Below are 24,751 nucleotides of genomic sequence, written 5' to 3' on the forward strand. Positions count from 1 at the left end.
TAGCATGAGTTAAATACAACTCACATGGCAGTTAATGTGTTAAGAAAGCTGTTCATGATATGTTAAAAAATACTAGCTGACTGTGCTGGGAATTGTTTGAAGCACTTTACATGTATTATCTCATTTAGTACCAATTATAAAATGAAAAAGTGCAATTTGCAAAATAGTATGTAGAATATGTGCATATAGAGAAAATGGAAGAATACCCGCAACTTAGCAGTAACCCCTACTAGGGAACAGGATAGAGACATTCTGGGAAAAGGGCATGTCCTCCTTTCACTTAATAACCTTAGAAATTTTTGCAGCAAATATGTACAACCTTTATGTTCGTAAAATCCTTTGAAATAGAAGCTGCCATTTACTGTGCCCCTAACAGCATAGCCCTGTCAGGTGCTGGGGGCACAGAGTAAAGGCACTGTTGTTGTTAGGGCCCCAGTCTTTTTAGGTAGTGAGTGGGTATAGAGAGTGGTGGTTAAGTTCTTGTCATTTCTCCTCTACAGGAGTGTGAGTTCAGGGAGGACAGGGGTTAGCTGGGTTCTCACCTCTGTATCTGGTGCCAGCTCAGGATAGGTATTTGATGAAATCAGGATCTGTCTACCAAACAGCATGACAAAGGCTCTATTAGAATTTATTGGACTTGCCCAGAATGCCTTGGGGAGGCTGCTGTACAAAGAGGCAAAAATGTTTAAGGAGGTTGCAGCACAGAATATTCAAGGGGCGCAGTACATGGTGTGAGGATAGCAGGCAAAGGACACAGCCAGATGTACAATGTGGTCTATGAAAATAAATAAATGAAATAATAAAACAAAGGACAAAGGCAGAGAGGTGAGGAGGGTTTTGCAGATTTGGAGCCCACTGATTGACAAAGGCAGCGAGGCCTGTGGGACCCGGAGAGCTGGAGTCTGTCCTACTTGAAGGAAGAAGCTGCTGATCCACTCTTGCTGTTCGATGCCAAGTCTGAAGGTGGGATGGGATTGCCAGAGCCGGCCAAGTTCCAGAGAAGCTGGAGTTCTCAGTTTGTGAAATTGGTAAATGAAGACAATTATGTGGGCCATGCATGGACCCAATTCAGACTTGGGTTTCTGGTTACAGGTAAGATCATGACAGGCTTTTAATGCCAGGTATTGGGGCACTCATTGGTAGAGAATTCTGAAGTAGGTGACACAGTTGGAGGGGTAGGTTCTGAGATGGCCTCCCGGGCTCTTCCCTACAGAATAAAAGCAATAATAACTCAGATCTACCCCTTGTTTTGGATTTCAAAGTACTTAGAGGATGTTCTCACAGCTCTAAAGTCTGGATATTCCCCTCTTAGAAAGGAAGAAACAGGTTCAGAGAGGTGTAGAGATTGGGCTGAGTCACACAGCAATTGAGTGTGGAACTCATTCCGTCTGATTTCAAAGTCCCGGGAGTCCCCTGGCCTGAGATGATGATGATGATGAACATTTAGTATGTGTCATTTTTCTGAGATGAAAGCTCTTAACTCTGGAGTTCAGAATTCAGGGGATCCATAAACTTGGATGGGAAAAAATTATACTTTTATTTTCACTAACCTCTAACCAAAATTTACCATTTCCTTCTATATATGTTGAAGTAATAGCCAGTATGTTTGGCTTTGTCATCAATAGAAATCACAGATATTTTCATACCACATTGTTATTGCAAGTATCTCAAAATATTTATGCTCATAACTATTCCAAAACCTTGGTAATTATTAACCCACCGTTAAATCGCACCTGATCACCTCTCTGTTGCAGATACTCCTGTGATGTAGCTGCCATTGTTTGGGCACCCTTGTGCCTGTCTGCCTGTTCTCACTCCGTCTTCTCCATCACTCTTCTGCATCTCCTGTCTTTAGTTGTTTGCTAATCAACATGAGAGGAGGTGTCAAAGACCGCACGCAGTTTAATGTTCTTATTCAAGCTGAGCAAAAACACACTGACATCATTAAAACGGGACAGTTTAATTTGCCAGTCTTGTTATTTAATGTTAATAAACACAAATTACTATGTAATAAAGTGTTTTATTTTCTTTTATTTCATTTATTTATTTAGTTTTTTAGAGATGGGATCTTGCTGTTACCCAGGCTGGAGTGCAGTGGCACGAGATCATAGTTCACAGCAACCGGAACTCCTAGACTCAAGGGATCCTCCTGCCTCAACCTCCCGAGTAGTTAGGACTATAGGCATGTGCCACCACGCCCAGCTAATGTTTTTATTTTTATTTTTATGGACAGGGTCTCACTGTTGCCCAAGCTGATTATCAAACTCCTGGCCCCAAGTGATCCTCCCACCTCAGCCTCCTGAGTTGCTGGGACTGCAACATAAGCCACTGCACCTGACATAAATTTGTGTTTTAAAATATATTTTGATAATAATTGTTCTCCTTGTAATCATGAACATTTTGTTTTATGCTTTTAAAAGCACTATTCTGAGAAAGGTTCATTGGCCACACCAAATGCCAAAGAAGTTCATAGTGCAAACTAAAAGATGAGGGCTAAAAACCCCACTTCTAAAAGTTTTAGAGCTATTCACTCAGATACTCTACACAGCTGCCCTATAAAGTGGGAACTATTATATCCTTTTTACAGACTGGGAAACTGAGGCATCCAGGTTAGGGTCAGCCCCAGGTCACACAGCTAACAAGACACCCAAGGGCCTGACCTCCTAACCTCTGTGCTTTGCTACTGCGCTTACCGATTCTCTGTGGCCCCTTTTTGGGGAGCCCGAGGATCAGGGTCCCACCCTGCGTTCTGAGGTCACTTTTGGGCGGGATCTCAGGCTGGCTCTGAGGTCGCTGGAGTCATACACCAGTGACACTGCTCCCTGGCCCCGCGCCCAGCTGCCAAAGCCGTAGGCTGCCTGAAGGGCGGGGCAGGAGGCAGGCAGGCGCCGGCCAATGGCTGTCGCAGCGCCTCACCTGGCCGGACACGTGGGCCCAGGTATACGCCAGCTCCGCCCCAGGCCCAGGTGGGCCCCTCCCCAGGCCTAGGCTCTTGGAGCGGAAATTCCTGTGCGGGCCAGACGGAGCGGCGCGGATCCGAGCGGCGGAGCTCAGCCATGGAGCCGGTAGAGACCTGGACCCCCGGGAAGGTGGCAGCTTGGCTGAGAGGTGGGTGGGGCCGGGAAAGAGTTGGGTTCAAGGGGGGCTAGGTGTGGTGTCCCGCCGGCAGAGGGCGGGGAGAGGAAAAGGAAAAAGAACCTGAGAGTCTATCAGTCGGTTAGTCAGTCAACAAGTATTTATACAGCGTCTGCCATGCACCTGGTCGTGTGCTAGGCAGAGGGATAGACGAGATGGCCCTGGAGGGCCCGAGCACCCTGAAGGGGGTCCCCCATGGCCGCAGCATCCCCAGAGGCCGCCAGGGTGGCGGTGGGGAGGCGGTATTGTGTAAACAGAAGGGAGGCCTGGCAGGCCACGCCCACTCTATCTCCTTCATCTTCCCTGGCCCCAGGGCCTGGGAAGGCTGTTATTAAACCCATTTTTCAGAAGCAGAAACTGACACACAGAGCCAGGAAGTGATTTGTGCAGTCTTGGAATAGGGCCCGCCATGGTGTCCTTTCCCCTTCTCCGCGTGAGAGAAGCAGAAGCCCCAGTCCCCCAGACTGAAGGGGATGGCACAGCTCCCCGCCTGGGGCTCCCATGGGAGAGGGGATGCTCGGCAGGCTCGGGGAGCCCAGGCAGATGGGAAAGGACACACAGCAGACAGACTCAGAGACGTGAGAGCCTCTGACTGTGCAGCGGGGAGGGGAGAGGTGAGTCAGGACGTCCCTCCCAGAGTGGGGAGCTGGAGCGCCCGGGCAGGCTAGGGGTGATCAGCCTGGGTAAGGGCAGGGATTCAGGGCTGGAGTCAGACTCCCATACTGGGTTCCAGGCCAGGCTCCAGCACTCACCAGCTCTGTGACTGTACCTCTCGGTTTCTCCGGCTGTGAAATGGGAAAGGCAACTCTGATCTCGTGAAGTGGACAAAATGAGCCCATCATAGCGAGGCTAGCGTTTGCAGCTCCGGGTCTGCTGGGAGGGAGGCAGCCCAACACTTTCAGTGTACTTGGGAAGGAAGTTGCGCAAGGGCCCCTAGCCGGGGAGTACCCAGTTCACGAACTCCCAGCCCAGTGCTCATAATTAAGGCCACTCGGAATGAGGAAGAGCTATTGATCACTCACACACACATTCCCCAAACAAAGACCAAGGTCAGGAGAGGAGGAGCTCCTTCAAAGTGAGCCAACCACTTATCCTGTTTGTGTCAGTTTTCCCATCTATAAAACAGGGATAACAATATCCCCTACCTCCTAGACACCTGGTGAGGTTCAGATGTGTTAATATGTGTAAAGCCCTTAAAACTTTGCCTAGCACACAGTAAGCACGCAGATATTTTTCTTATTTTTGAGTGTTTACCTTGTTCCAGGCACAGACTAGGGGTTAGAGAGAAATGGTTAAGGCCTGGTTAAGCGTCTGCGATAAAGTGGGAGAGACCAATGCTCAAGTGCAGGGGTTTGTGGAGGCTTAGGGCACAGTGGGAGCAAGAGGAGAGGCCCCCAGCCCAGCCTGGGAGTTATAGAAGCTTGCTAGAAGGAGATGAAAACAGATGTGAAGGAGCTGGAAGAACAGTCCCAGCACAAGCACATGCAAGGACCCTGAGCTCAAAGAGCATTCCAGGTGCTGCAAGAAGTTAGTGCCTTGCATCTGGAGTGTTAAGCTGAGGGGCTGTGACAGGACATGACGCCAGAAAGGCAGGGCCTCTGGGTCATGGCAAAGACTCTGGCAATAATAACATGATGGCTGTTCTTGACTCTCTACCACCAACCAGACAATGGTCAAGTGTTTGACACAAGTTGTCCATTTAATACACACATATATTAGAAGATAGGTACTTTTATTATTCCCATTTTACAGGTGAGGAGACTGAGGCACAGAGCAAGTATATTAGCACTCAGGTCTCCATGTCTACAAAGCCCCTTGTTCTTAGCACCTATATCACTAGCTCTCAGACTTAAAGGAACATCAAAATCACCTGTAGGATTTGTTGAACTGCAAACTGCTGGGCCCCACACCTGAGTGTCTGATTCAGCAGGTATGGGGTGGGGCCTGAGGACTTGCATTTCTGACAAGTTCCCTGGTGAAGCTGCTGCTGCTAGTCTGGAGACCGCCTTTTGAGAGACACTGCCCTGTGCTCTTCTGCAGTGGCATCATCTGTGAAATGGGCAGAACACAGCCTGGGTGTCAGGGTTGTCATCAGGGACAGATTGGAGAGAAAGGAAATTTGTGGGAGTGAGGAACTGGCTGGAAAGGTTGTGACACCTCTGTTTCCCCCCCATGCTGACCCCTGCTCCCCTCCAGGCCTCGATGAATCCCTGCAGGACTATCCCTTTGAGGACTGGCAGCTGCCTGGCAAGTACCTGCTCCAGCTCTGCCCCCGCAGCCTCGAGGCTCTAACTGTGTGGCCTCTGGGCCACCAGGAGCTCATCCTGGAGGGGGTGGAACAGCTCCAGGCCCTGGTGAGTGAGTGCCCGCCACGCTGCCTGCAGCTTCTACCACCCTGGGGGTTGCTGATGGGGGCGCTGGCTGCTGCCAGGGAGGTGACCTGCCTCCTTCTGGCACAGAGCTCCGGACTACAGACAGAGAACCTGCAGAGCCTGACAGAGGCGCTGCTGGAGGGGACCCACGCCTTCCAGAGCTTAGTCCAGGACCGCCTGGGGGACTGTGCCGAGACCCCTGCCGATGTCCTCAGTGCAGCTGTGGAGCTGGTGCGTGCGGCCCACGCCCTCCTCTTCTGGCTTAACAGGTACCTGGGCTTGGGTGATTGGTGAGGAGACCCTTCCCATCTTTGGCCTTCTCTAGGGCCTGAGAGAGAAAAACAGAGCTTAGCTCTTGTTCAGATATGGCCGAGCAGGGCAAAGAAGTCAGTCAGTCTGGGCAGGGGCCCTAGGACACCTGGGTTCCCACCCCGCCCCCCGGCTTGTAATCATAACAGTCTTATCAACAACCATTGCATGCAGCTTCCTACCCCCTTGACTGGCTGCTGCTTGTCCCACAGTTCCCACCTCAAATGTCACCTCCTTAGGGAAGCCTTCCCTGTTAGACACTCTCAGAGCTCGTTTCACAACATTCGTTACAGTTGAAGTTCAGTCATTATTGATGTCATTATGTCTTTAACATCTGTCTTCCCAGTGCCCAGAACCGGGCCTGGCACATAGTACGCACATGACGAATAAGTCCTGTGCTAAGCTCTGTAGGTGTGTCAGTCATCTCTGCTCCAATGCAAAACCCATCAGAGCAGCTATCAGCCCCAAGTCTCAGGGGAGTGATCAGCTCTAGGTGGTTAAGCACAGTCCCTTGACCACTGTGCCATCATCCCCGCCAGGTACCTCTTCTCCCACTTAAATGACTTCTCAGCCTGCCAGGAGATCGGGGAGTTATGCAGCGAGCTGGGCCAGGCCTTGCAGGAGGTAGGAGATCCAAGGGCCAAGTTTGGCCCAGGCCCTAGAAACCAAGCCAGGCTCAAGCTTTTTATAACCTGTGAATCAGCCCAGGTTCGGCTGTGAGGGCCGTGTCGAGCGAGGCCGGAAGAGAGTAGGCCCGACTGCTGGGTATGGGGCGATGGGGCCTGGGGTCTCCTAGCTGGCAGGGGAAGCTCAGGAAGTTTGTCTCTGGAGAGGGCCGGAGGGGAAGGATGGGTGCTGACTTCCAGGGCCCTGGTGTCAGGGGTCTGAGCCCTTGGAGTTGAAACCCTGAGGCCTTATAGTTCTGGGAAGAGGGGCCAGTGTAGGAGAAGCAGGGAGGGACTGTGGGGAATGCCATCTGCCCCCAGGAGAAGGCAGTCCCCTTACCACCCCAAATCAGGGGAGGCCCTCACTCTCTCACTCTGCTTCCAGGACTGCCCAGCAGCTGCGAAAGAGAGCACAGTCCTGAAGATCGTGAGTCTGTGGGGTTCTGTGGGGCTGAGAGGGGTGTGGTGATGGGGGGGAGGGTCAGCTCAGACTAGACAGCCTGCTCTCCTCCCCCACTTCCCCCAGTGCAGCGAGGTGGCCACGATCTGCCACAACATTCTGAACTACAGCCCGGAGGAGCTGCTGGAGCAGAGGGCTGTGCTTGAGCAGGTGCAGCTGGATGATCCTTTGGTGAGCCCTGACCTCTCACCTCTCACTTCTGACCCCTTGGCAGCCTTATCTGGGCCCTGAAATATGGTCCAGGATCCCACAGAATCTTTTTACTTTTTTTATGTTTTATTTTGCATTTTTTTCCCCTCCTCACTCTTCTAGTTCACCCACAGAGTCCTGTACTGCTGTGGCTGGAAAGCCTTTTTGTACAGATCATGTGGGCCCAGAGGACTTGTCTGGGGTCTCACCATCACTCTGTACCTGCCCCATCCTGAGGGACTGCACTGGCATGGTCTCAGGTGGCACGTTCTAGCCCTGGACACAGACCTGGCATAGGCTCTGGGCAGGTCGGGGAAGGGAGAGGCCATGGGCCTGTCCTCCTTAATCTTTGACCAACTTGAGAAACCAGAGCCCTGGCCCTGCCTGTCCTTCCAGGAAGGTTGCTGAGAAGCTGGTACCTCAGATATCAGTGTTTCCAGCTTCCCTCTGGCCCTTATTAGAGGAGAAGGTGACAGAAGCCCAGAGAGGCACAGTAAGCCTAGAGTCACATAGCAAGTTGGGACAGTGCCGGCTTGGGCCAGCTTGGACCAGCTCTTTCCCCAGTTCCACCCACCTTAGAGTCCTGGCACTGGCCCCGCTGCCCCCAAGCCCTGGGTGACTGCAGCCTCTGACTTGGCAGGGCCTGGAAATCCACACCACCAGTAACTGCCAGCACTTCGTGTCCCGAGTGGGCACCCAGGTGAGAGCCCCACGCCCTTCTCAGCCATGCACCCTCAAGCTCTCTCACTCACCAGCCAAGCCAGCTTCAGGCCCCATTCCCTATGCCAGGGCACCACCGAGTCCCAACTGCAGATCCTGCCTGGAGACGAGGTTGTCCAGATCAACGAGCAGGTGGTGGTGAGTGAGGGAAGGGATGTGGTCGGAGGTGGGGGCACAGGGTAGAACCCAGGGCTGGGGCAGGGACAGCAGCCAAGGGCTCTGCCTGATGCGGAGACCAGGACTGTGGGAGCTGCCTTCCGCGCGAGGGGCCAGCTCAGGGAGGTCTGAGCAGTCTCTGCAGAGCTGAGGTAAAGGGCTCGGGAGGCTCCCTGGAGGTGGCATGAGGGGGGGCAGAAGCGGGAGGCTCAGGGAGCTCTGAGTGAGGGCGAGAGTCGGCAGTTGCTTCCGAGCCCCCTGCCCAACTGGATGCCAGACTTGCGTCTCTGCCTGGCCTCCTGCCCTCTACCCCAGGTGGCCTGGCCCCATAAGAATGTGGTGACAGAGCTGCTACGGGAGCCAGCCAGAGTCAGCTTAGTCCTGAAGAAGATCCCTGTGCCGGAGACCCCCCCACAGGTACCTTCCCCCTGCCACCACCCCCACCCCCACCTGCTTTCAGACCCCTGTCTTGGCTCCATCACCCTGTTTCTGGTTGTTCCCAGACACCCCCACAGGCCCTGGACAGCCTGCGCCTGAGGAGCCAGTCGCCGTCTCTGGCCTCCCCGTCTCCCAGGTAACAGGCTCTGCCCACCCGGGTGTGTCTTGCTGGGGGGACCATGGGGTTCATCTCATCGCCCCTTGTCCTCCCCAGGGCCTCATCCGAAGATGTCTTTGCCTTCGATTTGACTTCAAACCCAATTCCTGAGCCCAGCCCTGCCTGGAGAGGTAGTTTCAAAGCCCTGCCGGGTGGTGGGTACCCAGTTCTGACCCCTCAGTGCTGACACTACCCCACCCCAGGCCTGGGCCTGGACTCATGGACATCCCTGCTCTCTCCTCCCTCCTGGACAGACTCTACCTCCCTTGATCCTGAGCCCCTACCCGTCCTCCCTGCGCCCCCAGCCACACCCCCACCAGGGGTAGCAGAGACTCCCGAGGTTCCAGGGTCCCCACGATGCCCTGACCAGGTGAGCTTAGGGGCTCAGCAAGGAGGGGTGTGGGCTCTGGACCTAGACCCTCTCTAAGCCCCTTATTGTCCTTGCAGAGTCCTGCTCTTGGTCGGAAGAAATCAAAAGGTATGAGGTGCACCTGACTGGGTGGGGGTCCCCCCCATATGAGGGACTCTTAGAAATCTTTACAGTTCTGGGTGAGACCCCCTGCACCCCCACACACACACACACAGCCTCTCCTGGAAACAGCTGTTTCTGGTGTCAGACCGACCTGCGCTCCCAGCCCAGGCCTTTCACCAGCTCTGTGACTTTGAGCAAACGGCTTATCCTCTAATCTTCAGTTTCCTTGTCTCTAAAATAGGAAGGGTCATCCCCACCCCATCACACCCCCACGTGTGCTGACACGTGTAAATTCTGAACACAGAGTGTGGGTTCAGACATCTCAGTGGGGGGTGCTCATGGGGGGAAGGGAGTGGGCTGGGGGCCTGGTCGCCTTGCCAGCCCCTCGCTGACCGGGCTGTGCCTTGCCGCTGCAGGCGTGGCGACACGGCTGAGCCGCCGGCGGGTGTCATGCCGGCAGCTGGGCCGGCCGGACTGCGACGGCTGGCTCCTGCTGCGCAAGGCACCCGGTGGCTTCATGGGCCCACGCTGGCGCCGCTGCTGGTTTGTGCTCAAAGGACACACACTCTACTGGTACCGCCAGCCCCAGGTGAGACCTGCACACACACGCACACACACACACACACACACACACACGCACACACACACGCACTAGCAAGCGAGTCACCTCAAGGCCACGATTCTTATCTCTACTCCCCATCCACTCCACCTGTGGTCACAGGCCAGCCCAGACCTTCCCAGGCCTCTGTGTTCCATCTGTAAAAGGCGGACTCTCTTCTGAGAGAAATGAACTAATATGTATGTAAAAGCAGTTCGGAAAAGGTATCACGGGAGGTGTAAGGAAAAATTACTTTTATTTTGCCTCCTCTCTTTGTTCTTCTAATATGCCATCCATCCCAGTGATGGGCGACTCATTCAATTGTCTATTCATTCAACAAACATTCAGGTGCCTGCCGTGAACCCAGCTCTAGGCTGGGCACTGGGGACACAGAGAACTGGATGGTTTCTGCTCCTCCAGAACTTAGAGGCTAATCAGGGAAAGGAAATAGACACTCAAGGACAATGTAGAGAATGTGTGCCTAGATGAATGAAAAGCTCAGGGGACATGTGGGGGCTTAGCAGAGATGTCTGATCTAGCCTGAGAAGTCCAGAAGCTTCTGAGAAAGTACCTGGGTGTTAGATGAAAAGGAGAAAGAAAAGCAGGAAGGGAAAACGGCGTTTGCAAAGCTTAGTGGTGTGAGCAGCTTCGTGTGTGTCCAGTGAAGGAACAAAGACATGAGCAGGCTCCGGTGACTGCTTCTCTGGACATCTCTGGCTCCCCTTTCCTGGCTCAGATGTACCTTGGCCACATCTCTTCCCCCCACCCCAGATTCCTTCCCTGAGCCCCAGACACTGAGAGACGTGCAGTTAGAGAGCCCAGGAGAAGCCCTCTCCCCTCCCCTGTCCTCAGGAGCCCAAGGGTAACTAGCAACTGCCTCAAGGGTATTGGGGTCCGAGCTGGTCCTCATGCTGTGATCCCCCCAGGATGAGAAAGCCGAAGGCCTCATCAATGTCTCCAACTATAGTCTGGAAAGTGGACATGATCAGAAGAAAAAATAGTTAAGTCCTGGGGTATGATGGCCTGGGGGGTGGGGAGAGAAAGGGCCAGGAAGGGTGATGGAGTAGGGGTGGGAGGCATGCCAGGTGGCTGGGATGCTTGGTCCAGCCTCTCCAGGCTCTGGCTGGGCACACCCAGGCTGAATGAGGCCCTTTCGCTCCCTGGCAGTGGGTTCCAGCTCACCCATGACGTGTACAAACCCTTCATATTTGCTGCCGATACCCTGACGGATCTGAGCATGTGAGTGCCATCCTCCCCCGCCCTACTCCCATGTGACTCCCAACCTCTGAGTGTTTGGGAGCCTGGGTGCAAATCCTGGCTCTCTGAGAGTCGTTGGTCAGGGTAATCCCCTAAGCCTGTTTCATCATCTGTCAAATGGACAAATAAAAGTTCTTACCTCCTGGAGTTGTTCTGAGGATTAAATGAGAAGAGGATGTTAAAAAGCCCTGGCATAGGCTGGGCACGGTGGCTCACGCCTGTAATCCTAGCACTCTAGGAGGCCAACGCAGGCGGATTGCTTGAAGTCAGGAGTTCGAAACCAGCCTGAGCAAGAGTGAGACCCCGTCTCTACTAAAAATAGAAAGACATTAATTGGCCAACTAAAAATATATAGAAAAAATTAGCCGGGCTTGGTGGCACATGCCTGTAGTCCCAGCTACTCGGGAGGCTAAGGCAGGAGGATCACTTGAGCCCAGGAGATCGAGGTTGCTGTGAGCTCAGCTGATGCCACGGCACTCACTCTAGCCTGGGCAACGAAGTGAAACTCTGCCTCAAAAAAAAAAAAAAAAAGCCCTGGCATACAGTAGGGCCTCAGTGAATGGAAACTCCCTGAGACCTGTTTGCTCCTCCATAGGTGGGTGCGCCACCTCATTACCTGCATTTCCAAGTACCAGTCTCCAGGCCGGGCCCCCCCACCCCGAGAGGAAGGTGAGTGTCTCACAGAACTCTCCCCTGACCTGTCTTTCCTGGCATGGGGGCAAGGACCTAAAATACCCCAGCCTGCTTCCTTACCTCCCAAACCCTGTGGGTTCCCAACCTGCCTGTCCCACCCCAGACTGCTACAGTGAGACGGAAGCAGAAGACCCTGACGATGAGGCTGGGTCCCGCTCAGCCTCGGTGAGTAGGGGACGGCTGGCAGTAGGAGGTGGGGGTAAATGGCAGGGTGTGGGGCTCAGGCTGATCCCCTCCTCTCCTTGTGCCCTGCCTGCAGCCCAGCTCGGCTCAAACTTGGAGTCCACTCCATGGAGACACATCCCCCACACAGCGCAGCCCACGGACCTCCTTCGGCTCCCCAGCAGGTGCTGGGCTGGTGTTGGGAGCTGGGCTGGGGGCTGCGGGCTGGCTGGGCACATCCTCATTCTGCCACCCCCTCCCACAGACAGTGGTGAAGGAGCGCTGGAAGGAATGGTACGGGGGCTGAGGCAGGGTGGTGTGTCGCTCCTGGGCCAGCCACAGCCCCTGACCCAGGAACAGTGGCGGAGCTCTTTCATGCGGCGCAACCGAGACCCCCAGCTCAATGAGCGAGTGCACCGTGTGCGGACGCTACAGAGCACACTCAAGGTCAGCTAGGGGTGCTGGCATGGCAAGGGACTGGGCTCTGGGCTTCAGGTTTTGGTCTGTGGCTCTCAGCCCCACCTGGGCTCCAGACGGCAGCCTCAGCTCTAGGCTCAGCTGTGGACTGGGCCAAGTTCTAGGTTCTGAGTCGGTTGAATCTAAGTCTCAGCAACCTGTGCTAGCCTGGTGAGGTGTTGGGTTCTAGGCACTGGACTCCAGAGTTAGCTCTGGGCTTGTGTTCTGCCCCCCTCCCTGGGTGATCATGGCCCTTACTCCCCTCACAGGCAAAACTGCAGGAGTTGCAGGCCCTGGAGGAAGTGCTAGGTGACCCCGAGCTGACAGGAGAGAAGTTCCGCCGGTGGAAGGAGCAGAACCAAGAGCTGTACTCAGAGGGCCTGGGGGCCTGGGGAGTGGTGCAGGCTGAGGGAAGCTCCCCCGTCTTGACCTCTGACTCCAGAGAACAGTCCTCCCACCCCCTGCCCTCTGACCTCGAGGAGTACTCCCATCTCTGCCCCCTGACCTCTGACCCTGGCCAGCACCCTAGCGCCTGACCTCTGGCCCAAGAACCACCTCAACCCCAGCTTCTGACGTGTCTAGGATGGAGCGTGCCAGGATTGTGCTCAGGGCCAAAGCAGCTAGTCCACAATCTCGCCTCCGCCTGGGCTCCCACCACTCCCGCCTTCCCGGGAGTGGGGGAAAGTGAGCTTTGTCTCCCCTTTGCTGAAGAACAAACTCTCCCTCCCCATCCTCAGATCTGTGGGGGTACAGCCCTGCCCCTCAGCCCCTTGGCAGTTCTCCCCCAAACCAGGTCTGTACAGGCATGCCTTATTTGACACGAGGGGCACTCTGCAACCAAATAAAGTCAATTTCTCTAAAAATGAATCTACATGTGCCTTTACTTCCATATTAAAATCAGGAACCTGCCCCCAGAGGAGACGGGGCTGGGGCATTCTCTCAGCCAGAGGGTAGGTGGCTGGCAGCCCACTGGCTTGGGCTCTGTGCAGAGCTCCACGCCTGCCGGATGCTGGGCGCTGACCATTCTGCTGCGGGCCCACTCACGTCCACCTCTCTCCAGCCTTCGGAGGCCAGGGGCGGTGTCCTACCCCATCCCCAGGGGGGCTAAATGAGAAGCTTTCACTTTGCAGATGGGGGAACATACCTTGCCCAGAAGGGCAGAGTGGGCAGCCCTGGGGGCCAGGCTGGCAGGATGGGGGGCGAGGGGTGGGGTGAAGGCTACCCTGGGGAAGGCCCTGGGCAGAGCACCTCTCTCCTCTCCTGCCCAGCTTCACCCCAGCTTCCAGATCCTCGGCCAGGTGTGACTCCATTCAGGCTGCACAGGAGACCTGACCTGCTCCCAGCAGCCTCTGACCCCTGACCCCAGCAGCCCCACAGCATCCCTGGCTTCCTCTGTGGAATCTCAGAGGCCAATGGGAGGAGTTCCTCTCAGGGCTGGAACTCCTTGGTGGAATGCAGAAGGCTGCAAGTCACAGAGGCCTCTGTGAGATCACCACGATGGGGAGCGAGACTGCTTGGAAAGAAGTTTCTTTGAAGAGTAGGAATGGACTGAGTACCCATGACTGATAACCAAAAGGCCTGGTGAAAGGAACAGTTAGACACTGACTATATCAGACGTATGTCCCAACTGGTAGGTGGTTCCCATCCGGCTCCATTGCCACACTGGCGTCCTGGGGTGGGGTGGAACAGGGTGGGCTGCAGGAGGACTTATGGGGTCTGGAGGAGCAGTAGCTGCACTGATGGCTCCTCCTCTCCCCCACAGAGGACCATTCCTGATTCCTACATGCAGCCAGAGGAGCGTGTGCTCATCAACCGCCAGGACGTCACGAGTAGAAAGGTAAGGGTGGCCCTCGCCCAGTGATGGCCCTTCTATAGCCGTGCCCATGGGCAGCAGACCCTCATGGTAACTCTGCCCCCCTATGTCCCTAGAGGACCCCCCCCAGTGGTGACACCTGCAGTGCCCCCCCTCATCGATATGTTAGTAACTGCCTTGCAGTGCCCCTCACAGGAACCCCTATAAATGGCAGTCACCCTCAGAGACCACCAAAAGAGAGTCTCCTACCTTCACAAAGATCCCCCAGCAGTGACCCACTTTCAGTGAAGGGAGTGACCTCTACACTGATGACCCCACTCCATGATCCCCTCTCACACAACTTCTCCCCCTAGAGTGGCCCCCAGGGACCCCCATGTACTGAGAGCAAACATCCAGGCATAGGCCTCCTATGGTGACGCCTGCCTGAAGAAAGGTCCTGCCCTCTCCCAGGATGCCTGGGACTTGGAGGAGCGCATCACTGGCATGTACATCAAGCAGCTGCTCCGACACCCCGCCTTCCAGCTGCTGCTGGCCCTGCTGCTGGTGATCAACGCCATCACCATTGCTCTCCGCACCAACTCCTTCCTTCACCAGGTGGGACACCAGCCTGACTCTAACTGGGAGCTTGGGGCAAGGCACTTGCTTCTCCGGGCCTCAAGCTCCTCATCTGAAGAGCTCCTTGGATGCTCTTCTAGGGTCTGTCATCTCTGACCCTCTCAAGATCTGGAGCTCAAGGAAGACTTCATGGTGGAGGGGGCTCTGGAGCCTGGCTTTGAGGAATGCATTGGATTTGAAGAGGAAGGGTAGAGGAAGAATGATGTGAGCAGAGGCAGGCCAGTGGGCGTCTTGTGGGGAAGAGTATCCAATCTAATCAATTGTCACTAAGGGAGAATCACTCTGTGCCAGGCACTGACTGTGCTCAGTGTTGGGGTTCCAGGTATAAGCACAACAGACCCAGTTCCTGTCTCAGACACACACATACATCGTTATGAATGCCAGAGCAGCATTTAGAGTTCATGGAAGCTGAAAGAAGGCAATCAAACCTAATCTAGGAGGTCAGAGGAGGCTTCCTGGAGAAAGTGTCACTTAAGCTAAGATTAAAGAATGAGTGTGAGTTGGCCAGGTAAAGAGAGGTAGGGAATAGTGTTTTGGGCAGAAAAAACAGCATCTGAGAGAGTTCTGTGTGTCCAGCTTGCAGTCTAATTATGACTTTGGTCTTATCCTTGATGTTTTAATTTCTTACAAGGAGTATACATATATGCTTTTTTTTTTTTTTGAGACAGAGTCTCGCTTTGTTGCCCTAGGCTAGAGTGAGTGCCGTGGTGCCAGCCTAGCTCACAGCAACCTCAAACTCCTGGGCTCAAGCAATCCTTCTGCCTCAGCCTCCTGAGTAGCTGGGACTACAGGCATGCGCCACCATGCCTGGCTAATTTTTTCTATATATATTAGTTGGCCAATTAATTTCTTTCTATTTATAGTAGAGACGGGGTCTCGCTTTTGCGCAGGCTGGTTTTGAACTCCTGATCTCGAGCAATCTGTCCGCCTTGACCTCCCAGAATGCTAGGATTACAGGCATGAGCCACCGCGCCCGGCTACATATATGCATTTAAAATCAAAATTTTTTTTTAAAGACAGTCTCACTCTGTTGCCTAGGCTGGAGTGCAGTGTCATTATATTTCACCACAACCTTGAACTCCTGGACTCAAGTGATTATTGCACATAAGCCCCCTTAGTAGCTGTGACTACAGGTGCGCACCACCACGCCAAGCTAGTTGGTTTTTTATTTCTTTTTCCGTAGAGACTAAGTCTTGCTATGTTGCCCAGACTGTTCTCAAACTCCTGGTCTCAAGTGATCTTCCTGCCTCAGCCTCCTATAGTGCTGGGATTATAGACATGAGCCACTGCACCTGACCTAAAATCAATATTTTTATTTATTTATTTATTTTTTCGAGACAGAGTCTCACTTTGTTGCCCAGGCTAGAGTGAGTGCCGTGGCATCAGCCTAGCTCACAGCAACCTCAAACTCCTGGGCTCAAGCGATCCTGCTGCCTCAGCCTCCCGAGTAGCTGGGACTACAGGCATGCACCACCATGCCCAGCTGATTGTTTCTATATATTTTAGTTGGCCAATTAATTTCTTTCTATTTATAGTAGAGACGGGTTCTCGCTCTTGCTCAGGCTGGTTTCGAACTCCTGACTTGAAGCAATCCTCCCGCCTAGGCCTCCCAGAGTGCTAGGATTACAGGCGTGAGCCACCGTGCCTGGCCAAAATCAATATTTTTAAACTGTCCAGTGTGGTGGTGCCAAATGAGTCCAGAGAGGTGGCCAGTGGCCAGATCTCACAGGGTCTTTAAGTTATGTTAAAGAGGATGGCCTTTTTCCTATGTCCATGGAAAGCCAAGGAAGGATTTAAAGCACTGGATTGGAGTGACCAGACATGTGTTTTAGAAAACGTACCTGTAGGTTTAGAAAACTTACGTGGATGGTAATATGAAATGATGTGTGAATGGTCTCAGCACAGAGCCTGGCACGCACATGGACAGTGTTCTATAAAGGGAGCGACAAGGATGCTGGGGACCAAGAACAGCAAAAATACGGGCCTTCCCTCCCCAGCAGACGTCCTCTCCCCTGGCTCACCCAGGCCCCACTCCACTGACCTCTCTGCTCCTCTCTTTTTCTCTGTCTTCCATGTAGAAACACTATGAGTTGTTCTCTACCATAGATGACATTGTGCTGACCATCCTCATCTGTGAGGTTCTCCTCGGCTGGCTCAATGGCTTCTGGCTTTTCTGGAGGGTGAGATCCTGGGCCCTTCCTGCCATGGCCCCTGTACTCCTGGCCCTGCAAACTGGGGGGGGGGGGTGTGCATGTGTGTGTAAGGAGAGAGAAGGAAATAGACAGGGAGAGAGGGAGAAAAGGTGTTAGTTCTGAGATGTGTCTGATGTGGCAGAAAATAACTTGTACCAGAAGTGCAGCCTCCTCCCTGGGTTCCAGTTCCAATCCCTCCTCCAGCCCAGCCTTTCCCAGCTCTGAAGTCTTTTTTTTTTTTTTTAGCATATTATGAGGGTACAAGTGTTAAGGTTACATATATTGCCCATGCCCCCCTCCCCACTCGAGTAAGAGCTTCAAGTGTGTCCATCCCCCAAACGTTGCACATCTCACTCGTTTGGTTGTATATACCCATCCCCTCCTCCCCACTCTGGACACCCAAAGCTCTGAAGTCTTGAGCAAACCTTCATTTCCTTATCTGAAAAATGGGGCTGAGAGCATCTCCCTTAACTTATAGGGTTCTAGAACAGGGCTCAGCAAATTTTTTCTGTAGTGAGTCAGATAACAAATACTTTAAAGTTTACAGCTATATCATCTCTGTTGCGACAACTCACCTCTGCAGATTTCTGCTTTTCACTTGCTTTCTCCTCCTGCTCACAGACTCACTCAGCTGTCTTCTCCTCCAGGAAGTCTTCCTGTCTTTCCCAGGCTAGGGAGGTGTGCTGCTCTGTGTCTCCGTGAGGCTATGTACTTATTTCTGTCCCATGGAGTTAAAATTTACTGCCTGTCCCTCTCCCTCAAAATTGTCTTTGGGCCTAACAGCTCACAGAAATCCTATATCCTCAGGAACTGGCTTCAGGTATGACATGTGACAGGAACTCAGTACTGAGGGGACACAGGGATGGCTCTGTTGACAGGCAGACTTGTACCTGCTGTGTGTCTGTAGGCGTAGACTCACTGAGCACAGGAGGCCAGGAAGGCTTGTGTTTATGGGATTGCCCAATACATTTAAGAACTTTTTTTCCATTAAGAAATAATTTCCCTTCTGTATCCAAACTAAATTAGTTTTAAAAAATAGTTTTCCTTCAGTATCCAAGCTTTTTTAAAAATAGTTTTCTTTTTGAATATTTAATACATATACATATTTGTCAAAACTATATTGAAAGGTACACATATATATTTAGTCATTATTGTAGTAAAAATAAATAAAATTTTTTTTTGAGACAGAGTCTCACTCTGTTGCCCTGGCAAGTGCCATGTTGTCAGCCCAGCTCACAGCAACCTTAAACTCCTGGGCTCAAGCAATCCTCCTGCCTCAACCTCCTGAGTAGCCGGGACTACAGGCTACGAGCCACCATGCCCGGCTACTTTTTTCTATATATTTTTAGTGGTCTGGCTAATTTCTTTATATTTTTAGTAGAGATGGTGTCTCACTCTTGCTCAAGCTGGTCTCAAACTCCTGAGCTCAAACAATCCTCCTACCTCGGCCTCCCAGAGTGCTAAGATTATAGGCGTGAGCCACCGTGCCCGGCCCCTAAATACTTTTTTATTAAGGGTACATCCAATTTTTACTTCCCCTCCTGTCCCTTCATCTCCTTTCCCCCACCCCCATCTTTTTCTTTTTCTTTCTTTTTTCCCCCTCTTTTTAAAATTTTATTTCAGAATATTATGAGGCTTTTAATATCTTTAGTCTCTTGTTTATCCTCCCAGTGTTTAATTTTATAGTCATCAGCAAGTATGTACATACTTTGAGTCCTCCCTTTCCTAACAGTAGCATACTATAAACACTATTCTGTACTTTGCTTTTGTCACCTAATAGCTCCTGCCAGTCTTTCTCTCTCAGTACACAAACATCTGTCTCATTTTTCTTTTTATGGCTACACAGGACTCCACTGAATGAATGTGCCATAGTTTATCCAACCAATCTCCATTGTTAGACACTTTGGTTCTTTTCAACGTTATAGGAAAGTCAGTTTGTACCTTTACTAGAGTAGCTGTGGGTCATATTTCTAGAAGTGGGATCACTGGTCAAGTTTTTCATGCATGTGAGCATTCTCCCTCGACTCTCATTCCTGTGTGAATGAGTTCCCTATTGGACAAGAGCAGGGGTCCTACGGCCCTTGGGCCACATGCCCCTGCCCCCCCCCCCCGCACCCTCCCCCCAGGACATTTATCCAGTTGCCTGGTGTTTTTGCTGCTGCTGCCTGTCCTGCTTAGCAGCTGACTCATCCCGGGCCCATAGTGCACACTCTCCAATGGTCTGAGGGACAGTGAACTGGCCCCCTGTTTAAAAAGTTTGAGGACCCCTGGACAAGAGGCTTGCAAATTTGCCCGTTTCCCTCCCTTCTACTATGAGAGTTATTTTACCTCAGAACTGACTGCTGAAGCTATATTCCTTGATGTTTTTGCTAGTATTTATTTTCACTTTACTATTATTAATAATTGTAGTATGTATCACACAAATAGGGGCAGCCAAATGTTTTCGGGTCACTTAACTGTAAAGCAAGGCCATTTTCAGCAGTCCACTAGCCAAGGTGGGTGCTTAGCTCAGGGACTAGCCATGTATACGTGAGGGTCTTCCCTATATGTCTCTGAGACTGCACTTGTCTGTTGACACATGCATGGAACAGTGTACACATGTGTGTTTTGTGGCATGTTTGGGGGTCAGCAAGGTAACAGCAGTGGATTGTAGCTGATTGTCCCTCTTCCAAGAGGGACATTGAGCACCCCCATCCTTGGGGTGTAGGGTGGGCAGACTCAGGATGCCCCCATGGGCTGGGCCTGACAGACCCCACTGAGGCTGGCCCATCCCCAGGACTGCTGGAACATCCTCAACTTCCTTATCATCTTTATCTTGCTCTTGGGGTTCTTCATTAATGACCTCAATATCATCTCTATCAACTACACCCTCAGGTGAGCCGGGAGCTCTGGAGAAAAGAAGGGACCTGTCTGGAACCCAGGAATGAAGTTGGGGGGTAGTTGCCAGCTGCAAATCAGCTCTGCCTCTCTGGGCAGTTGGTGGGAGGTAGTGAGGAGGGGGAGGGGTCTGGGAAGGCCTGAGGGGTGCCCTTAAGAGGCTCCGCCACAGGGCGGTGCGTCTGGTGCACGTGTGCATGGCAGTGGAGCCCCTGGCCCGGATCATCCGAGTTATCCTGCAGTCGGTGCCTGACATGGCCAACATCATGGCCCTCATCCTCTTCTTCATGCTGGTCAGTGCCCTCCCACACCCCTAGCTGCTCCCCTTCCCTGATCAGGGCCCCTGGGTTGTTGGGCATAGAGGGTGTCTGGAGGAGAGGAGAGGCCCTCGGGCCTGAATCCCTGGGATTCCCTTGGCAGCACTCATTTGCATCCATTTTCATGTCCTGTCTCCGAGGCCCTTGGGTGAAGCCAGGGCAGGGCTTTGGTCTCTTCCGCAGGTGTTCTCTGTGTTTGGGGTCACACTCTTTGGTTCATTCGTGCCCGAGCATTTCCAGAACATGCAGGTTGCCCTGTACACCCTCTTCATCTGCATCACCCAGGATGGCTGGGTGGACATCTACAGTGACTTCCAGTGAGTACTGATGGGGCTGCCAGGCCCTCATTCCAGCCTGGCAAGGAAGGGGCTGGGGCTCCTATCGGGCAGGGAAACTGAAAGGAGAAGGCTTCTCAATGGGAGTGGGGGCTCCAAGGGTTGGAATGAGGATGACCTGGCAGAAGGGGGGTTCCCAGGGCTTTAAACTGGGGAAAAGGAAATCCCTGGGGTTGGTCCCTCTGGGTTTGTGGTACTTAAATCCTTGCCTACCTTGAAACTTCACACATTCAAAGTTCTACCCTGACTCTGTTGTGGAGACTGTACCCATCATGCTAGCCTGCTGGGTAGCTGGGCCTCGACAGGAGAGCTGGTCTGTACTTGTGCCTAAGGTTACAGGTCAGCCTCCCAGCCCACACTGGAGACCACCAAACTGCCTGGACTCCTGGGAACTTCAGGTCTCATTTCATCTATTCTGAGACCTGTTGCCAGGTCATTTTTGTTCTCTTTCTTTAACTCTTTTCCATGAAGTCTAAGCCCTATTTCTTTCTAGTCCACTCCAGGGAGTGGATCCCCTTGACTGATTTCTTTTTATCCTTCATGTGAGCATAGAAGTCCAGTAGGTAAAGGGCTTCTGTAGTCACGCATTATAATATAGTTAGTGGAACAAAATCACAGACTGTACAATAAAGTTGACTGTGCCCTTGAGTCTTTGCTCCATCACACTAGTCATGTGACTCTGGGCAAGTTATTTTATTTCTCTTCTGAGCTTCAGTTTCCTCATCTGTAAATTGGGGATTCCAATACAATATTAACTATGTCATAGATTGCTGTGAGGATCAGTAAATAATATCTATATAATATAAATCTCTTAGCATAGAGTGTGGCACAGATGGTTTCTACTCTTATTAGATAGAGAACTATTTAGGGGGGAAATATTTTATGAAAGACTTATAAGAGGGTATTAACAGTGGGTAACTCAAAGCAGATGGAGCTTTATTACCCATATATTTTTCTTCTGATGTTTCTATAATATAATGAGCTTGAATTATTTTTTATAATAAGAAAAACATCAATAAAGAATACAGTAGCTCATGCCTGTAATCCTCCATCCACCAGGGAGACGGAGGCGGGAGGATCACTTGAGCTCAGGAATTTGAGACCAGCCTGAGCAAGAGTGAGACCCCGTCTCTACTACAAATAGAAAGAAAATTAGCCAAACAACTAAAAATAGAAAAAATTAGCCGGGCATGGTGGCACATCCTGTAGTCCCAGCTACTTGGGAGGCTGAAGCAGGAGGATTGCTTGAGCCCAGGAGTTTGAGGTTGCTGTGAGCTAGGCTGACGCCAGGGCACTCTAGCCCAGGCTACAAGGTGAGACTCTGTCTCAAAAGAAAAAAAAAAGAGAATACAGCTAATAGATTAAACTTGATAATGCTGACATCCAAATCCCTGCCTTTCAGCAGGGTTGGCTTGAGAATCAGCCCATGTCCGGTAACATAGCAGGTGCTCAGCAGTGAGCAGTTACTGAGACAGGAATAGGGAATTAGATCTGCACAACAGCAGCGACACTGGCAAAAGTCCCAGTAGGCCTTGGGATGATTTCCCCATTTCATAGATGAGGAATCTCAGCCTCAAAGGGCCAGGGAGGTTATGGGACCCCTGCCTGCCACCTCCAGGATGGAGAAGAGGGAGTACGCAATGGAGATTGGGGGTGCCATCTACTTTACCATCTTCATCACCATCGGTGCCTTCATTGGCATCAACCTATTCGTCGTCGTGGTGACCACCAATCTGGAGCAAATGATGAAGGCAGGAGAGCTGGGTGAAGGGCAGCAAATAAAGTTTAGTGAGGTGCGTATGGGATGGGGAGGGCAGAAGGGAGGAGAGGAGTGGTGTGTGACGGCGACTTGAATGTGTGTGCGTGTGTGCTTGCACACCCAAGGGCCTGGAGAAAGCCAAGGTGGAGGCCTGGAGACAGCAACCCCAACCTTGAGTGCTCACTCACCAGCTGGGGCTTCTGAGGGGTGTCAGTTTCCTAGATATGTTTCTAGGGCAATGCTTGAGTGGAGCATTTGAACAATCTAAGCTTCAATTTTTTTCTCTTGTAAAATGGGAATAACAATAGTACCTACTTGATAGGGCCATTATGAGGATTATAGGGATAAATAAACAGTGTTTAGCATACAGTAAGCACTCAATAAATGTTAGCTACAGTATTATTCATTCAGGGGGAGAGGAGGGAAGGAGAGAGGAGTACTTCCCAAAGGGTAGAGGCTGGGAGCCCAGGCTTGAAAGTAGGTAGGGCTTTAGAAGCCTGCTGGGTAGGATTTATCAGGGGTGAAATCTAGGAGGAGGGGTAAATTGTGAAAAGGGTGAGAATTTCCAAAGAGGTAGAGGAAGGGCTTGTGCATTTGAAGTTGATTTCCACAGCAAAGCAAGGAGGCTAAAATTGGTTGGAGCTGAAATGAGGGGCCTTGGAACTTCCCAGTCCTAACAGACTCATCCTCCCTGAAGCCAAGCAGGAAAGATGAGAGGGCATGTGGCCTGAGCTGTCCATGCCCTCCCTATTCCTCCCTCTCCAGGTAGATGCAGAGGAAGATGACGAAAATAACCAGCTGCCACTGGTGCACTGTACATTGGCCCGCTCGGAGAAATCTGGTCTTCACCAGGAACCATTTGTGGGGGGTCCCCTGTCCAACCTCTCGGAAAACACATTAGACAACTTTTGCTTGGTGCTTGAGGCAATACAGGAGAACGTGATGAAATACAAGGAGATCCGAGATGAGCTCAACATGTAGGGGGGCTATTGGGGGTAACCCTGAGTCAGGAATGGGCAGAGCCTCAGATTCTTCATCTAGTCTCACACCCTTACCTGGGACCAAGAGAGGTTCAGTGACTTGCCCAGGGTCCTACAGCTTATAGGTGGAGGAGCTGGATTCCAGACCTCCTGGTTCCTCCCATCTCACACAAGGGCACAGCTCCTCCTCCCAGGTCTCTGTTAGGGCTCTGAGGGAGGGTGGAAGGGGTGCGCACCAGGGAAGAGGTAGGAGGGCTGCCTCCCTCCTCTGCAGCCCTCCATCCCCAACGTGCTCCTGGCTCCACCCCCAGGATTGTGAAGGAGGTGCGCTCTATCCGCTTCAACAAGGAGAAGGAGGTAGAGCTGTTGCAGAGGCGCTTGTCCATGAACATGGTCATGGAGAGCAGGTCCTCTATAGACATCCGCGAGGTGACTAGACAGCAAGACTTGCTCACGGCGCTGATCACCAGGGAAAAGGTGCGTCTTCCCTCTCCTACCCAATCAGTACTCACCCTGATGCTCCACTCAGCCCAGCCCAGCCTCTGGCCCATTTGTCAAGGCTTCTGCTTACTCCACGATCTGGTCCGCCTCTTAAACTCCCACCCGCCCACCCCAGCTGTCACCAGGCCCCCAGCTGTCACCCTCCCCATCGGGTTAGATGCCACGCTATCCTTCTCCACCAGGCGACAACCCCTCCCATCAGGCTCAGTCTGGGCCAGTTTCTTCTTTAGCGCCTTCGAACCTACCCTCATTTAGTGAGTGTGGCTTGAGCCAGCACAGTTCATGCGTAGTGGCAGACACCTAGGCCCACTGTGAGCAAAGGACCTACAATATCAATATTGGTATCACACTGGTCCTATCCGGGGTGCATAAAAGCAGCCTCCTCCTGAGGGAGGAAGTTTGTGGAGAGAAAAGGGCACATGCCCACGTTAGTTTCTTTCTCTGCCTCCCACACCATCTGACTGGGATACAGCCAGGGCTCCCCAGCTCTGAGGGGCATGAGGTAGGATCAAGTTAGGCCTAGTTCCCTGGGAAGCCTGGCCCGGGTAGCTGTTGATACTGGAGGAGGGGAGTAAGGGAGAGACTGCCATGTCAGGGTAAGGGCTTGAAAAGGAGATCTGTTGGTTTTCAGGTTCATGAGTCCACCTCAAACATGCCCCTTTACAAACACAAGAGCAGTTCCTGAGAGGCCAAGATGGGAGCCAAGGGGCCTGCGCACACACACCCAGCCACTGCATCGTCCTGCGTCCCTGGCTCCGCACAGCCTGGCCCAAGCCTGTACTCTCCCTCACCCCTGGGCAGAGGCCAGGGGCTGTGAGGGCAGCAGCATCTGCAGGGCTTATGCCTGTGAGCCCCAGGTCCAGAGGAGTTGGGATGGAGGAGAATGCTGGGCAAGAGTGGGAGCCCCAGCGGCAAGGACAGACACAGAAGGGGATGCCGGCCAAGGCAGCCAGGATTCTGCCTAAGGATGGGTATCTTGGCCCTGTGCTCTAGCTCAGAGCTGGGTGGGGCCTGAATGGGCCCAGGCATCAAGAAGAAGAATGCAAGGCCAGTGGGGCCAGGCATCTGTGTATCGACAATAAAGTTTTATGTTGGAATCAATGTATTTAATTGGTAGATATCT

At 52.5% G+C, this 24,751-nt stretch overlaps 2 protein-coding genes across 2 annotated transcripts; both read left to right on the forward strand.

Annotated features, from left to right (window-relative positions):
* Positions 1-3,001: 3,001 nt before the first annotated feature.
* CNKSR1 (connector enhancer of kinase suppressor of Ras 1) lies at positions 3,002-13,090 on the forward strand. The gene is made up of 21 exons (XM_012750538.2): positions 3,002-3,108; positions 5,332-5,489; positions 5,595-5,776; positions 6,356-6,440; positions 6,867-6,908; positions 7,008-7,112; positions 7,771-7,830; positions 7,920-7,988; positions 8,322-8,423; positions 8,510-8,580; positions 8,659-8,732; positions 8,856-8,971; positions 9,049-9,079; positions 9,490-9,662; positions 10,598-10,671; positions 10,839-10,910; positions 11,524-11,597; positions 11,725-11,786; positions 11,881-11,968; positions 12,049-12,230; positions 12,509-13,090. Exons 1-21 carry the CDS (start codon positions 3,057-3,059, stop codon positions 12,773-12,775), a joined length of 2,139 nt encoding a protein of 712 aa, XP_012605992.2. The 5' UTR covers positions 3,002-3,056; the 3' UTR covers positions 12,776-13,090.
* An 858-nt stretch (positions 13,091-13,948) lies between these two features.
* CATSPER4 (cation channel sperm associated 4) lies at positions 13,949-24,725 on the forward strand. Its single transcript, XM_020280751.2, is given in 11 exon segments — positions 13,949-13,976; positions 13,979-14,076; positions 14,503-14,646; positions 16,746-16,847; positions 19,636-19,733; positions 19,909-20,029; positions 20,237-20,370; positions 22,007-22,181; positions 22,913-23,124; positions 23,439-23,604; positions 24,260-24,725. Coding segments are annotated over 11 exon segments (1,332 nt in total). The 3' UTR covers positions 24,314-24,725.
* Positions 24,726-24,751: the final 26 nt, after the last annotated feature.

The sequence above is a fragment of the Microcebus murinus genome, chromosome 2 (genome assembly GCF_040939455.1).
Source record: "Microcebus murinus isolate Inina chromosome 2, M.murinus_Inina_mat1.0, whole genome shotgun sequence".
NCBI lineage: Eukaryota > Metazoa > Chordata > Mammalia > Primates > Cheirogaleidae > Microcebus > Microcebus murinus.

Bases quoted from the DNA above. Each gene is read 5' to 3' on its own strand.
- CNKSR1 (XM_012750538.2), top strand. From the start codon at position 3,057: ATGGAGCCGGTAGAGACCTGGACCCCCGGGAAGGTGGCAGCTTGGCTG. The intron at 5,777-6,355 runs GTACCTGGGCTT...CATCCCCGCCAG, and splicing joins CTCCTCTTCTGGCTTAACAG to GTACCTCTTCTCCCACTTAA. The intron at 9,080-9,489 runs GTATGAGGTGCA...TTGCCGCTGCAG, and splicing joins TGGTCGGAAGAAATCAAAAG to GCGTGGCGACACGGCTGAGC.